At 40.6% G+C, this 14,482-nt stretch overlaps 1 protein-coding gene across 5 annotated transcripts in view; it reads left to right on the top strand.

Moving 5' to 3' along the window:
* The window catches only part of LOC104602111 (uncharacterized), an 83,547-nt gene extending 73,924 nt beyond the window's left edge, over nt 1-9,623 (top strand). For 3 of the 5 annotated variants that reach the window (XM_088900595.1, XM_010265680.3, XM_088900597.1), the window contains 2 exons: nt 8,331-8,486; nt 9,256-9,623. In XM_088900595.1, coding sequence (XP_088756721.1) covers nt 8,331-8,486; nt 9,256-9,336 — 237 coding nt within the window. In that variant the 3' untranslated portion in view covers nt 9,337-9,623. Of the gene's footprint in view, nt 1-7,100; nt 8,299-8,330; nt 8,487-9,255 lie in introns of those variants that run through there. The other 2 variants (XM_088900598.1, XM_088900596.1) reach the window with 2 other exon arrangements.
* Nucleotides 9,624-14,482: the final 4,859 nt, after the last annotated feature.

The following is a 14,482-nucleotide window of genomic DNA, read 5'->3' as shown; positions in this document are numbered from 1 at the left end:
GAAGGTTGGTTATTTAGTCCTTTTGTGTTGCTGGTATTTTTGGGTAGGAACCCTTCAAGAATCAGTTAGTACTGATTAGAACCTAGAGAACTAGGTTCATTGTTGCCCTAAGAAGGGCTGTGTGTGCAGTAGCCGAATGGTGTAGGGCTGCTGTGAGTTGTTGAGTGGTGTTAGGGCTGCTTTAGGTGGCCGAGTGGTGTAAGGTGGAATGCAGTGACTTGCCAAGCTCCTTGTGGTCGTGTAATGCCCTCTTAAGTGTGTTAAACAAATCTGAACTGGGTGTAGCAGTTTGACTGTGTTGTGGTGTTTCTGATGCACAATTTTTTTTATTATTGAGTGGTTGTAAGAGGGCCTACTGTTGTGTTGTGGTGCTTGTGATGCTTATGTGGGTCGTAGGTGTGTGAAGTCAGCAGTAGTGTGAAGAAGAACAAGTGTGTGCTCCCACTGTTGTGTTTAGGGGCTGCAATAGGTGCTGAAGTATCAAACTGTGAACAACATCAATCAGCTTGTAGCTGAAAAGTAAGGTTAGAGGCAACTGTGAAAGAGTACAATGGCAGCAATAGGAGATGGCTATTATGATCAGAAACCTAATGTGGTAATTTTCTCCGACTACCTAGGGGTACAAATGACCTCAATTAAGCTGAATGGGGAGAACTATGTTCCATGGGATAAATCAGTGGAAGTGTTTCTCAAGGCAAAGAAGAAAGTAAAGCATGTAAGAGATGAGAAGCCACCGGAGGACTCTCCAGGGTTTGATGATTGGGAGCAAGAAGATGCTCAAATCATGACTTGGTTGTGGAATAGTATGGAACCCAAAATTAGTGCCAACTTCATGTTCCTTGATACGGCTAAGTATATATGGGAGCATGCTAAGAAGCTATATTCTGGACAAGATAACACAACAAGAGTGTATCAGCTTTATCGGGAGTATTTTGATTTACAATAAGGAACCAAAACACTAGAAGAGTACTATGCCAACATGAAGAATATAAGGAATGAACTCAATGTCTATCACCCCCTTACTCCAGATATTAAAGTTCAGCAACAGCAAAGGGAGCAACTAGATGTTACAAGATTTTTAATGGGGCTGAAGTCGGAATATGAACTAATTAGAGCCCAAATATTGGGGGGCTCTACTCTTCCTACACTTGAGGAAGTATTCTCAAGGCTTTGTAGAATTTCTTTGGGATAGACAGAGAACTCCACACAGTCTGATAGATCAGCACTTGTGACAGCTAGAGGAGTTGGACATGGTACAAGAGGGGGAGGTCATGCTCCCCGAGGAGAACATGGCAGTTCCATGATTATTCGGGGTGGTCGTGACTCAGGGGGAGGCTGTGGCAGAGGGAAGAATAACTCTACAAGGAAATGTACTCATTGTGGTAGAGAGGGACACAGTGAATTTCTGTTATGATCTACATGGCCCTCCCTCTAAATGGGCTAATCATGCTGTAGCAGGTGAGGTTGATATCAGTGACAGTAAACCGGCAGACCGAACTCCTCCCACATCTACATCTACCTCTGGGAGGGAAATGGTGAGCGTACCGCGTGATGAGTATGAACGGTTCCTTCAAACTACTTCACAGCATACCACTGCCACACTTGCCCAATCAGGTATTGCTTGCATGTCATCTAAAACCCCTCCTTGGATTATTGACTCTGGAGCCTCAGATCATATGACCGGGACTCCAGGTGTGTTCTCTTCTCTTTCTGAAACCTCCACATCACAAACTGTTACACTTGCCAATGGATCCTCATCTCCCATATGTAGTGTTGGTAATGTTGACATGGCTTCTGTGCCCTTATTATCTATTTTATATGTCCCTAAGTTTCCATTCAATCTTATGTCTGTTAGTAAAATAACCAAAGCTCTTAACTGTTCTGTTACCTTCTTTCCTTCCACTTGTGTTTTTCAGGATCTCAAGACGGGGAAGAAGATTGGTGGGGGGCATGAAGCTGGTGGACTGTATTATCTTGACGGTGGTGGATCTTCAATTGCTCTTCAGACTTCACTTACTCCTCTACAATGGCATTGCCGACTGGGACATCCATCTCTCAAGGATCTTAAGATTTTGGTCCCGTCATTGAGTCATTTGTCAGTTTTGCAATGTGAGTCATGTCAGTTTGGGAAACATCGTCGTGTGTCCTTCAGTCCAAGAGTTGAGAGTCGTATGTTGAGTCTTTTTTCTTTGGTTCATTCAGATGTTCGGGGTCCAATCAAAATAGTCTTACAATGGGTACAAGTATTTTGTCTCCTTTATTGATGATTGTTCAAGAATGACATGGATTTACTTAATGAAAGATGGAAGTGAATTGTTTTCCATTTTTCAAAAATTCCATGCTGAAATACGCACACAATTTGGTGTTCCAATCAAAATTCTCCATTCAGATAATGGTCGTGAATACTTTCTTACTTCATTTCAACAGTATTTAGAACAACATGGCATTATTCATCAGACATCATGTGCATACACCCCTCAACAAAATGGGGTAGCTGAACGGAAGAACCATCAGCTTCTTGAAACTGCTCGGTCTATTCTTCACCACATGAATGTTCCTAAACGTTTTTGGAGTGATGCTGTACTCACTGCATGTTTTCTCATTAATCGGATGCCCTCCTTCATCCTTCATGGTCGGTCCCCCTTCTCTATCTTGTTTCCCACTTTATCTCCATTCCCATTAATTCCTCGTGTCTTTGGTTGTGTGTGCTTTGTCCACAATCTGAGCCCTGGAATAGACAAGCTAGATGCACGCTCAATTAAATGTGTCTTCCTTGGCTACTCACGGACTCAAAAAGGGTACAAGTGTTATAATCCCATTACCTGGAAGTGCTATGTCTGCCCTGATGTCACATTTTTTGAGTCAGTCCCCTTCTTCTCAAGTCCTGAAACATCTTCGTCTCCACCCACACTTCCTCTTCCTCTCCCTGTCAGTGATCCAGTTCCAGATGTTGTTGTTGGAGTAGACTGATCACCTCATCCCGTGCAGATCACCACCGAACGTCCACCAATCTGGCAAGTGTATACACGTCGAACGACACCGGCCCCTCCTCCAGCTTCTACCTCATCTGCGGATCCTCTCATGGCTCCTATTGTTGAACCTTCAGACCTTGACTTACCCATTGCCTTACGGAAAGGTAAACGCAGTTCTACCCTCCATCCCATTTCCAATTTTGTTTCATTATCTCGTCTTTCTACATCACACCGCCAGTTTGTTTCCCTTTTATCCTCTATTTCCATACCTAGCAATGTTCAAGAAGCTCTCAGTTCACCTGATTGGCGGCGGGCAATGGAGGAGGAACTTTCTGCTCTTCAACATACTCAAACGTGGGAACTTACTACTCTCCCACCTGGTAAGCATGCTGTGGGATGTAAATGGGTGTATATTGTGAAATACTTGCCAGATGGTAGTGTGGAGCGTCTGAAGGCCAGACTTGTTGCTAAAGGTTACTCACAGTTGTATGGAGTGGACTACATGGAGACATTCTCTCCAGTGGCTAAGATTGGTTTTGTTCGTGTACTAATTTCCCTGGCAGTTATATATGATTGGCCTCTGTTTCAGCTTGATATAAAGAATGCCTCCATGGTGATCTTGTGAAGGAGGTATATATGGAGCAACCACCTGGGTTTGTTGCTCAGGGGGAGGATGGTAAGGTATGCAGATTGAAGAAGGCAATTTATGGGCTGAAACAATCGCCGCGCGCTTGGTTTGCGAAGTTCAGTGAAGTGGTGAAGAGTTTTGGAATGAAGCAGTGCCAGGTAGATCACTCAGTGTTCAGCTATGACTCAGAAGCTGGGAAGATTCTATTAGTGGTCTATGTGGATGATATTGTCATTGCTGGCAGTGATAAATTGGGGATTGGCAAATTAAAGGTATTTCTGCAAAATCATTTCCAAACAAAAGATCTTGGAACATTGAAATATTTCTTGGGAATAGAGGTTGCCAGGTCAAAACAAGGTGTAAATCTGTGCCAAAGAAAATATGTTCTTGATCTATTGGAAGAAACAGGATTGTTAGGTGCAAAACCGGCTGAGACCCCTATGGAACCAAATGTTAAGTTGAGCAGTGATACAGGAGAAGTATTTGAAGATCCTGGAAGGTATAGACGACTAGTGGGGAAGCTGAACTATCTGACTATCACGAGAACTGACATATCCTTTGCAGTCAGTGTGGTGAGCCAATTCATGCAGAACCCTCGTATACCTCACTGGGATGCAATTCTTAGAATTGTGAGGTATCTGAAAGGAGCTCTAGGCCGTGGACTATTGTATAAACCAGGAGGAAAACTTGAAGTAGTGGGGTATACAGATGCAGGCTGGGCAGGCTCAGTGAATGATAGAAGATCTACTACGGGCTATTGCACATTTCTTGGAGGAAATCTTGTGACGTGGAAGAGTAAAAAGCAGACGGTTGTGGCCAGAAGTAGTGCTGAAGCTGAGTATAGGGCCATGGCACATACTACCTGTGAGTTAGTGTGGTTGAGGAATCTTCTACAAGAAATTGGGTTTCACATGGATAAACCTATGAGACTGTATTGTGACAACCAAGCTGCACTCCATATCTCATTCAATCCTGTATTTCATGAGAGAACAAAGCACATAGAGGTTGATTGCCACTTTGTGAGGGAGAAGGTCCTTGCTGGAGAGATAAACACAGAACATGTGGGCTCGAATGATCAATGGGCAGATTTGTTTACAAAAGCTCTAAACTCAGGGAAAGTGAACCATCTATGTAACAAGCTGGGATTATATGACATATATTCTCCAGCTTGAGGGGGAGTGTTAAAGTGAGCCGAATAGGGGTAGTTTAGTAATCTCATGTCAGTTAAGTACTTTGCTTATGTGGCTGTTTTATTAGAGAACTCTGCCCCACACTTAAGTGAGGGCAGTTTAGTCTTTGTAAGTGTAATTAGAACCTAATAAACATAAGGGGGTCGACTGAATGAGAGACTAATCAGTTTTTCAACTAAACCCTCCTGTTCTCTCTTTCTCTTGTCTTCTTCCTCATCTTCTTCTTCCTTCTTCACTGGTTCGGATTACTGTAGCTGCTCCAAAACAATGGCCATTCTCTTTAGGGAGAGAATTTCCTTGAGTTGTTTGCTTCACCACTTCCTTTGCCTTCTCCTATTGATCTTGGGGTTGAGTCATCTGTGGCCTTCTATTCTAGTGGTAGAGCCTTCATCTCCCAGCTCTTCCATTCCTGCTCCTCCTTCTCCTGCTAGTCCTCCAGTTTTTGCTTCTCATCCTATTCTTCAAAGGTGATATCGGAGACAAAGACTACGACATGAACAGGTTGTTCCCCCATCTATAGCTAAGCCTCAAACACTCTCAACTCCTAAAGAGAGGACAAGTCCCTTACCACCTATTTCAAAACCTCCCTTCCTAGACTTGGACCTACCTATTGTTGCAAGAAAAGGTAAGAGGAAATGTACAACACATTTTATTTCCAAATACCTATCTTACAGCCTGTTATCCCCAACTTATTATTCTTTCTTAGCCTCCATTTCTTCTCAGCCAGTGCTTTAAAAGGCATGGGAGGCATACGCTTGGAGGCGCGCCTCCAGGCGAGGCTCTCCCAAAACGCCCTAAGGCGTATGCCAGAGACGCTAACACCTCTAAGGCGTACGCCTTAGGTGCAAGAGGCGTACGCCTCAGGTGCAAGAGGTATATGCCTCTTGCACTTTTTTCATGAGGTGTGCTAGAGGCGTACGCCTCATGCGTCTCATGCACAATTTATATAAAAAGATAGGAAAAAAAGGAAAAAAGAAAAATAAGGAAAGGAAAGGAAAGGAAAAGAAAGGGAAGGGAAAGAAAAGAAAGAGAAGAAAAAAAGAGAAAAGGAAAGAAAAGAAAAGGAAAGGGAAGGGAAGAAAAGATAAGGGGAAAGAAAGTAGTTTGCCCCCTGCCCCTTCAGCCCCCCAACTTCTTACAAGACCCCCCTTTTCAACTAATGTCATGCATCTTTATTCTTCTTAATATAAAAGATTTTTATTAAAAATAAAGAAAAAATGAGATCCCCCCTTCCTCTTCATCCTCCTCCTAACCCCCCTCCTCTTAAGGAGGCTTACGCCTCGTTGTGTTTGAAAGGCTTATGCCTCTTGCGCTCTGAACTACACCTCACGCCTCTAGGTAGTGGAACACCTCGCATTACGCCTCCGTGTTTTAAAACATTGTTCTCAGACTATATCCACATCAGTTATAGAGGCCTTGTCTAAGCCAAAATGGAGGGAGGTTATGAGAACTGAAATAGAAGCACTTTGCAAAAATAATACTTGGGAAGCTAGAGGCTTACACAGATGTCGATTGGGCTGGTAGTATTGGTGATAGGAGATCTACATCAGGTTACTCTGCCTTGGTTATAGGGAACATTGTCTCCTGGAGGAGTAAGAAACAGTTAGTAGTAGCCAGGTCTTTGGCTGAGGCAGTGTATAAGGCAATGGCACATGGAGTTTCAAAGTTGTTATTCGTTATAGCTCAGGCCACTTCTAGAGGAGATGGGTATTACACATGATAACCCCTTAATGCTTTACTGTGATAATCAGGTGGTAATCAACATAGCTCACAACCCAGTTCAGCATGACAAGGCAAAACATATTGAAATTGACCAGCGTTTTACAAGAGAAATGTTAGCTATCAGAGAAGTTTGCCTTCTTTTTATTGCTTCAAAGCAATAGTTAGCAGATGTTCTGACCAACGGTGTCCCCAAGGCAAAGTACAACATTGTGCAAGCAAGTTGGGCATGATTGATATCTATGCTCAGCTTGAGGGGGAGTGTAGAGATGATGGGCCGAATGGGCCTTATTTTCTTTATTTTTCTTTAAGTAATGTTTATGACTTGTGTTAGTAGGTATTGGACTTAGTTATGGGCCTGATTTTTCTTTTTTTTTTTTATTGTTTTTTATTGTTGTCTTTAGTGCTGGACACCCTACTAAGGGCACTCATGTAATTGTCCTTATTTTTTACAACAAAAGAATAAAAAAGATCATTGGGGGCTGAAGAGAGTTTTTGAACTCTTTTCTTCCTTCCCTTTCTTCCATCTTCCTGCTTTAGTTTTCTCTCATCTTCTTCTTCTCTTCTGTTTTTTTTTTTTCTTTATTCCAGATTATTGCAGGTGGGATCTACAACTACTACAAGGCACTAAACAACAAGAAACAATGCCAAAAGAGAAAGAAAGAAAGAGGGAAGAGAAGAGAGGAGAAAACCACTGAATTGTTTTGAGAGTGATTAGAATATCTTAATCTCCTCTTAGCAATAGGCCCAACTTTATATTTTAAATAAAGGATAGAATTACAAGTATGCCCTTCTTTATGATAAACAGTGGACTGGAGTGTCCTTATTCAAGATAGAATTACTTACCCTGCCGCCCATCTTTGTTTTCTATGGTATATTGACTACGTAATATTTTGTAAATGGGGCTTGGCCCCTTTCTTACATATATCAATTTAATACACTAGTTAAGTATTTCCAATATTATTGCCCCTGTGCAATGTTAACAATGCCACTGATAAAAAGTTCTGCTGTATTTTCATCAATAAAAGTATTCTAGTTTCACAGTTTCTAAAAATATTCTTATTATTGTTATTGTGAAGGACCTTTTGTAACTTTTTATTTTCTATTGTAGTTATAATAAGATGGCTAACAAAAAAAGTATGAACTGATTGTATTAGAATTGAGAAATGCAAAAACAATTGCTGCTCTTGCCATAGTTAAAGGAAAACAATAACCTCCATGTACCACATGTTTGAACATGCTTGTTCACTATGTTACTGTATGATCTGTAACTGCCCTTCTAATGCAGAATTAATTGTCTTTCCTTTTTCTCTTCCTATTGTTGAATTATTGAGTACAAGCTCAAACCATACTTTGTGTTATTTTATTTTATCCAATTTCGTTTGGACTCTTTAAGTTCATACCAGGCAGTGTTGTAAGACTCAACCCAGACCAGATGGTTGAACTGTGAAAACTGTAAACCTGTTCCCTTTCTGGGCCCCGGTTTTCACGGGTTGAACGGGTTAACTGCCCAGTTAACTGTCAAAACCGGGACCTGTGGAGCATTCTGGTTTTTAATCCGGTTCGAACCTTACAGCATTGATACCAGGTATTATCTCAGTGCAGTGTTGAGCCTAGAAATTATTTCTTCTTGTTTATACAAAATTTTTAAACCATGTATGTGACAATAATTAAAAGTGATAGTGTGATGTTCTTCAACCTGTAAGTTTAAACACTAGATCTTCTAGCTCAAGATAGGATTTTCAATTCATGAATTTTCCATCTATATTGTGTTTGTCTCCTATTTTCCATTCTCATTTATTTTGTTCTTTTCTATTGAAGGATTTGAACAAGGAATTGTCACGAAAATTGGAGGCTCAGACTCAGAGATTAGAGCTCTTGACAGCCCAAAGTATGGCCTATGGGAATATCTTAGCACGACAAACAGAGCCTCCTACCAAGCCTGATAGCACATTGCACACAGATGAAGGGGATGAGGTACACCAATTTATGATATTTTATATTTGGCATATCTAAATATTACATATTGTGATATCAAAGAGAGTAAGCCCATGAACAAAATATATGAATCACCGCATCTATGTTTGTTGGTCGTTAAGGGCATGTTCTGTTCCAATCGAGACATGTATATGGCTCAACTTTTAGCCTTACATTTCTACAAAGTTCCAGATATCTATTCTTTGTCACCTGGTATTCTCCTTTTCATACTTAATTAAGGCCAACCCTTCTGAGATGAATGAGGCAGTATTAATGTAGTTGAACTATTTGGAAACAATGGTTGACCTATTGATAAAAAAAGTGTTTTATTTCATTTTTGTTTTTTATGTTCAGAGATGAGTTAAACCTCTCTCTTTCAGTAATCTCTCTTTGCCTGTAGCCTCTGGTGAAACCTCAAATTTCAACTGCAACATATAGCAGTATAATGTTTGCAAAACTGATTGAACTAATTGAATACTGACAATCCCACAGGGACAAGACCATGCTGTCCTTTTGAACAAGAGGTACCAGTTTGTTGGACCATTTAGACTTGTAAGGATGAGCATCGTTGGTGTGCCCCAATGTTTCTTATCAAGGGCTTCTGACCTGCTGGTTTAGTAACTTAATGTGGCATGGAACCTTGAAGACTATGTTTATTGAATGTCATGGCTTTGCTTGAATCTTCTGCTATTATTACTTTATTGCTATTCATTGCACATACCTTAGAGTGGTGCTTAAATAACAGCTTTTGTTTATTCTTGCCCATCAGGTGGTGGAAAGAGTGTTGGGCTGGATAATGAAACTCTTTCCAGGAGGTCCATCAAAGCGCCGAATTAGCAAACTTATTTGATTTCCAAAGTTTATACCTTAAAAATTTTTTCCCCTTCTTTTGTTTCCTTGTTGGTGGTGCAATGAGATCACCATTTGTATATTATGAGCCTATAAACTGCATCCATTCTTTGTAACAGTAGAAAATGTTCTTTTATTTCCTCATTAGTTGAAAAGGTAATCCACCCATGAAGCAAGTTTTAGTTTTCATTTATGTCGAATATGATTCACCCATCTGAGGAATGTAGTGATTCTTTACTTGTCACTTTTTGTTCAGGGAAATTAAATTTACACTTACATCTTTGTTCAGGGCAAGATCCAACTCATGTCGTGCTCCAATTACAGGGATACTTAGAATATATTTTCCTATTGAGGGTTAGTATGACATATCATTGTAAATTCTCCAACGTGTGAGCGAACCAAATCATTTTATTCGACATATCTACAATAGTAGACCACTATATGCTTAGAACGAATTTTAATATTTGATTGAAATCAAGGATTGTGATGTTGATACAGGGGGTGAGATTTGTATATTTTATCATTTGCATAACTTCAATAGTCTTCTAGTGTTCTGTTATTTCCGCCCTTAAAAAGCTAATATTTTGTGATCTGAGATCTAACTACATATAATTGAAGAAAACTGAAGAGAAGAGAGTTGAGGGTTCGGCAATGAGGGTCTGAGAAGAGGATTTCGAACTCTCCCTCTCTCAGCCCCCTAGTACTGTTTTATTAGAAATATTTGAATAATTACAAGGAGGCCCTTAATTGGGTAAGAATTTACACAGAACTTAATATTGACAGGATGGACCCAAAATAAGGCCCATTACAGAAAAGAAACATAAATAACAAGAAAGAATAAGCAACCAATGGGCCATTCGGCCCATCTTCTCTACACTCCCCCTCAAGTTGGGCATAGATGTCAATCATGCCAAGCTTGCTGGTATCATGCTGAAGTTTTGCCTTGGGAATGCCTTTGGTGAGAAAATCTGCCAATTGTCCTTCAGATGTGATGAAAGGAAGACACACTTCACCCGAAGAGACCTTTTCCCAAATGAAGTGTCGATCAACTTCAATATGTTTGGTTCTATCATGTTGCACTGGGTTGTGAGCAATGTTGATGGCAGCCTGATTATCACAGTATAACATCATTGGCTTGTCATATTCAATTCCAAGTTCTTCCATCAAAGATTTTAGCCATAATAATTCAGAAACCCCATGTGCCATAGCCCTGTATTCTGCTTCAGCAGAAGACCGAGCAACAACCGATTGTTTCTTGCTTCTCCAAGAAACAACATTACCAGCTACCAAGCTGCAATACTCAGAGGTAGATCTTCTGTCATCAATGTTCCTGGCTCAGTCAGCATCGGTATAGGCTTCAAGTTTCATATGACCATGCTTGGCAAACAGAATACCCTTTCCTAGAGAGCCCTTCAAATAACATAGGATTCTCTCTGCAGCTGCCATATGAGTGTCTCGGGGAGCATGCATGAATTGACTAATGCAACTGACTGCATATGCAATATTTGGCCGAGTCATGCATAGGTACAAAAGTTTCCCAAGAAGTCTCTGAAAGATTCCTTTGTCTTCTAACAATGGCCATTCTGAGGCTGAGAGTTTATAACTCATATCAATAGGAGTAGCAACTAGTCTAGCACCCATCTTTCCAGTTTCAGAGAGTAAGTCAAGAACATACTTCCTTTGGGAGATAAGAATCCCGTCCTTGGATCGAGCCACTTCTATGCCAAGAAAGTATCTCAGTTCCCCCAAATCTTTAATCTCAAACTCTGTATGTAGAAAAGATTTTAGATCATGAATTCTTGAGACATCATTACTAGTCACTACAATATCATCTACATACACAATGTGGTATATTGCCAGAGGTCCACTCCTCTTCACAAAAAGAGTATGATCGGACTGTGTCTGCACATAACCAAAGTTAACAAGTGTTGTTCTAAATCTCTCAAACCATGCTCTAGGGGACTGTTTTAGTCCATAAAGAGGTTTTTTCAGCCTGCATACATTCCATTTTATATCAGTTCCATACATCCCTAGAGGAAGAGACATGTAAACCTCCTCATGTAACTCACCATTCAGAAATGCATTCTTCACATCCAATTGATAAAGGGGCCAGTCAAAGTGAGCAGCTAAAGATAGAAGAACCCTCACAAATGTCATCTTGGCAACATGTGCAAAAGTCTCTAAATAATAAATCCCATATGTCTATGTATAGCCTTTTGCAACCAGCCTGGCCTTGTACCTTTCAATGGTGCCATCAGCTCTATATTTGATAGTAAAGACCCACTTGCAACCAACATGATCCTTCCCTTCAGGCAAATCCACCACTTCCCATGTGTCATTCTTGTGTAGGGCATCGATTTCAGATCTCATAGCATCCTTCCATTCTAGAATCTTAAGAGCTTCAGACACAGACCTGGGAATAGGATGAGAAGCAATAGAAGAGAGATAGGCAAAGTATGAAGGTGAAAGCAAACTGTAAGAAAGGTGCTTGGAAATGTAGTGTGCAGTGCACTTCCGTTTTCCTTTTCTAACAGCAATAGGAATATCAAGGTCAAGAAAAGATGAATCCAAAGGTGCTGAAACAGTATCTGTTGTCTCTTCTGTGACTAGAAGTGTATGAGGCTCATGTGTTGTAGGAGAAACAACCTGCACATTTCTGAATCTTTGCCTGTGATACACCTTGGGATTGAGGATAGGACGAGGAGGTAGAGAACTGGGACAAAGAGAATGGAGCGACCGATCCACCCTTGATTCATTTGAAGGAGAGGCAGACACATCAAGAGACTCAACAGGGACAGGAAGAGGAAGAGCAAACACCTGTGTCAAATTCTCCCCTTGTGGACAATGTCCTTTTGGAGAGGAACCATAAAAGGGGGAAAGCTCATCAAATGTGACATCCATTGAGACATACCGATTGTCAAACTTTGGATCAAAACAACAATAACCCTTTTGTGTGGGGGAATAACCAAGGAAGATACACTTTTGAGCTTTGGGTTCAAATTTATGCCTTTGGACACTTTGAACATGTACATAACAAGTGCAGCCAAAGACACAAATAGGAACAGGAAAAAGATCCTTGTCCGGATGAAGAAGAGTGAATGGAGACTTAAACCCCAAAACCCTGGATGGCATGCGGTTTATAAGGTAGGTAGCAGTAAGTACAGCATCACCCCAAAACCTGGTAGGAACATGTGAGGCAAATAAGATACTTCTTGCAACCTCAACAATATGCCTACTTTTCTTCTCAGCAACCCCATTCTGTTCTGGGGTCCTAGCACATGAGCTTTGATGAATAACCCCCATGTCAGAAAGATAGCAGGATAGGTTTTTCTCAAAGTATTCTTTTGCATTGTCCGATCTGAAGATCTTCATCCTGATATCAAATTGGGTTAGAACAAATTCATGAAATTGTTTTACAAGTCTTAGAACTTCATCACGGGATTTCATTAGAAATATCCAAGTGAACCATGAAAAGTCATCAATAAATAGGATAAAATATTTGTAGCCACCTATGGAGGGTAAGTGGTAAGGTCCCCACACATCAGAATGTACAATATTAAAAGGAACAGAAGATCTTTTACTGCTCAAAGGATAATTGCTTCTATAATGCTTTGACAATTCACAAGACTCAAAATGTAGACTGGATAGACTAATTCCCTTAAACAGTTCAGGGAATAGATGACTCAAGGCAGAAAAAGACAGATGACCAAAACGATAATAATACAACATAATCCGACTAACAGACTCTGAAGAGGCAGATCCAAGAGCAACATTCCCAAGATGATCAGTGCATTGTCTCAGAGTATCAAGCAGGTATATTCCATTCGCCTCATGGCCACTCCCAATCACCTTCTGAGACTCCAGATCCTGAAAAACACAGTAGGAAGGAAAAAAAATAACACAACAGTTTAGTGACTTGGTTAAACTACTCACAGACAACATATTTGTATTTAGTTTAGGTACATGAAGGGCAGAAGGTAGGTACAAGGAATTCGTAGCCTTGATGGTTCCCTTACCAGAGATAGGGGCAAGTGAACCATCAGCTAAAGTGATTTTATCACGTCTAGGAAGTAAGTCATATGAAACAAACAAGGTAGACAGATTGGTCATATGGTCAGAAGCACCTGAGTCAATAATCCAAGGAATCTTAAGATTACCTGAAGAGGTAGCATGATTGGCAGAAGCCCTTATACTTGAATGAGCAAATGCTGAAGTAGTAAAATTTCCTGAAGGGTTGGAAGGAGAGGTCACATCACTCAGCTGACTGATCATCTTCCCAAACTTTTCATATTCTGCTCTCATGGCTGCCAACTGTGCAGAAGCAGACATCTCTTCACTATCTGGCCCGGCAGCTACATTTGCACTTCATGATCTTTTACTATCATGTTTTTTCTGAAACCGAATGGGAACAAGATTAGGATGTAACTTTTAACACTTGTCTTTGGTGTGCTTCGGCTTCTTGCAGTACTCACATATAAGTTCTTTCTTTCCTGTGCCATTAGAAGTTTCAGCATTAATATCAACCCCTTGAACCTGAACAGCCCTTCTGCTCTCTTCACTACTCATCAATGCATAAGCTTGTGACAAAGAGACACACTCCTTGGAAAGAATATTATGTTTTGTGATATCATATTCTGGGTTTAGTTCAGTTAAGAACTCAAAAACCCTGTTCCTTTCAATCAATTTTCTGTAGGTCTCTGCATCAGTGGTGGTGTCCCAAGTTACAGTTTCTATTAGGTCAATCTCTTGCCATAGGGACTTAAGGGTTGAGAAATATACAGCAAGAGGTTTCTCTCCTTGCCTTAAATTCTTTACATCACTTTTCAATTTATATGTCCGGGCCACATTGAGTTTTTGAGAATAGGTTTCTGCAACACTGTCCCAAATTCCCTTTGCTGAATTCATCCATAGGTAGTGTTGACTGATTTGTGGCTGCATTGAGTTCACAAGCCACCCAATGACAGTGTAATTTTCTTGCATCCACTTCTCGTAGGATGGATCATCTTCTGGGGGAGCCTCCTTACTCCTGGAAATGAAACCCCACTTTCCTCTTCTACATACATGAATCTTTACTGATTGTGACCATGCCAGATAATTAGTTCCATCTAGTTTAACTGTGGTCACAGTCAATAAGGAGTCACTTGGAA

This window comes from Nelumbo nucifera, chromosome 3, assembly GCF_055504915.1.
Source record: "Nelumbo nucifera cultivar China Antique chromosome 3, China Antique-T2T, whole genome shotgun sequence".
Taxonomy (NCBI): Eukaryota; Viridiplantae; Streptophyta; class Magnoliopsida; order Proteales; family Nelumbonaceae; genus Nelumbo; species Nelumbo nucifera.
Note: the sequence above shows the minus strand (reverse complement) of the source record. Positions and strands in the feature narration are given on the sequence as shown.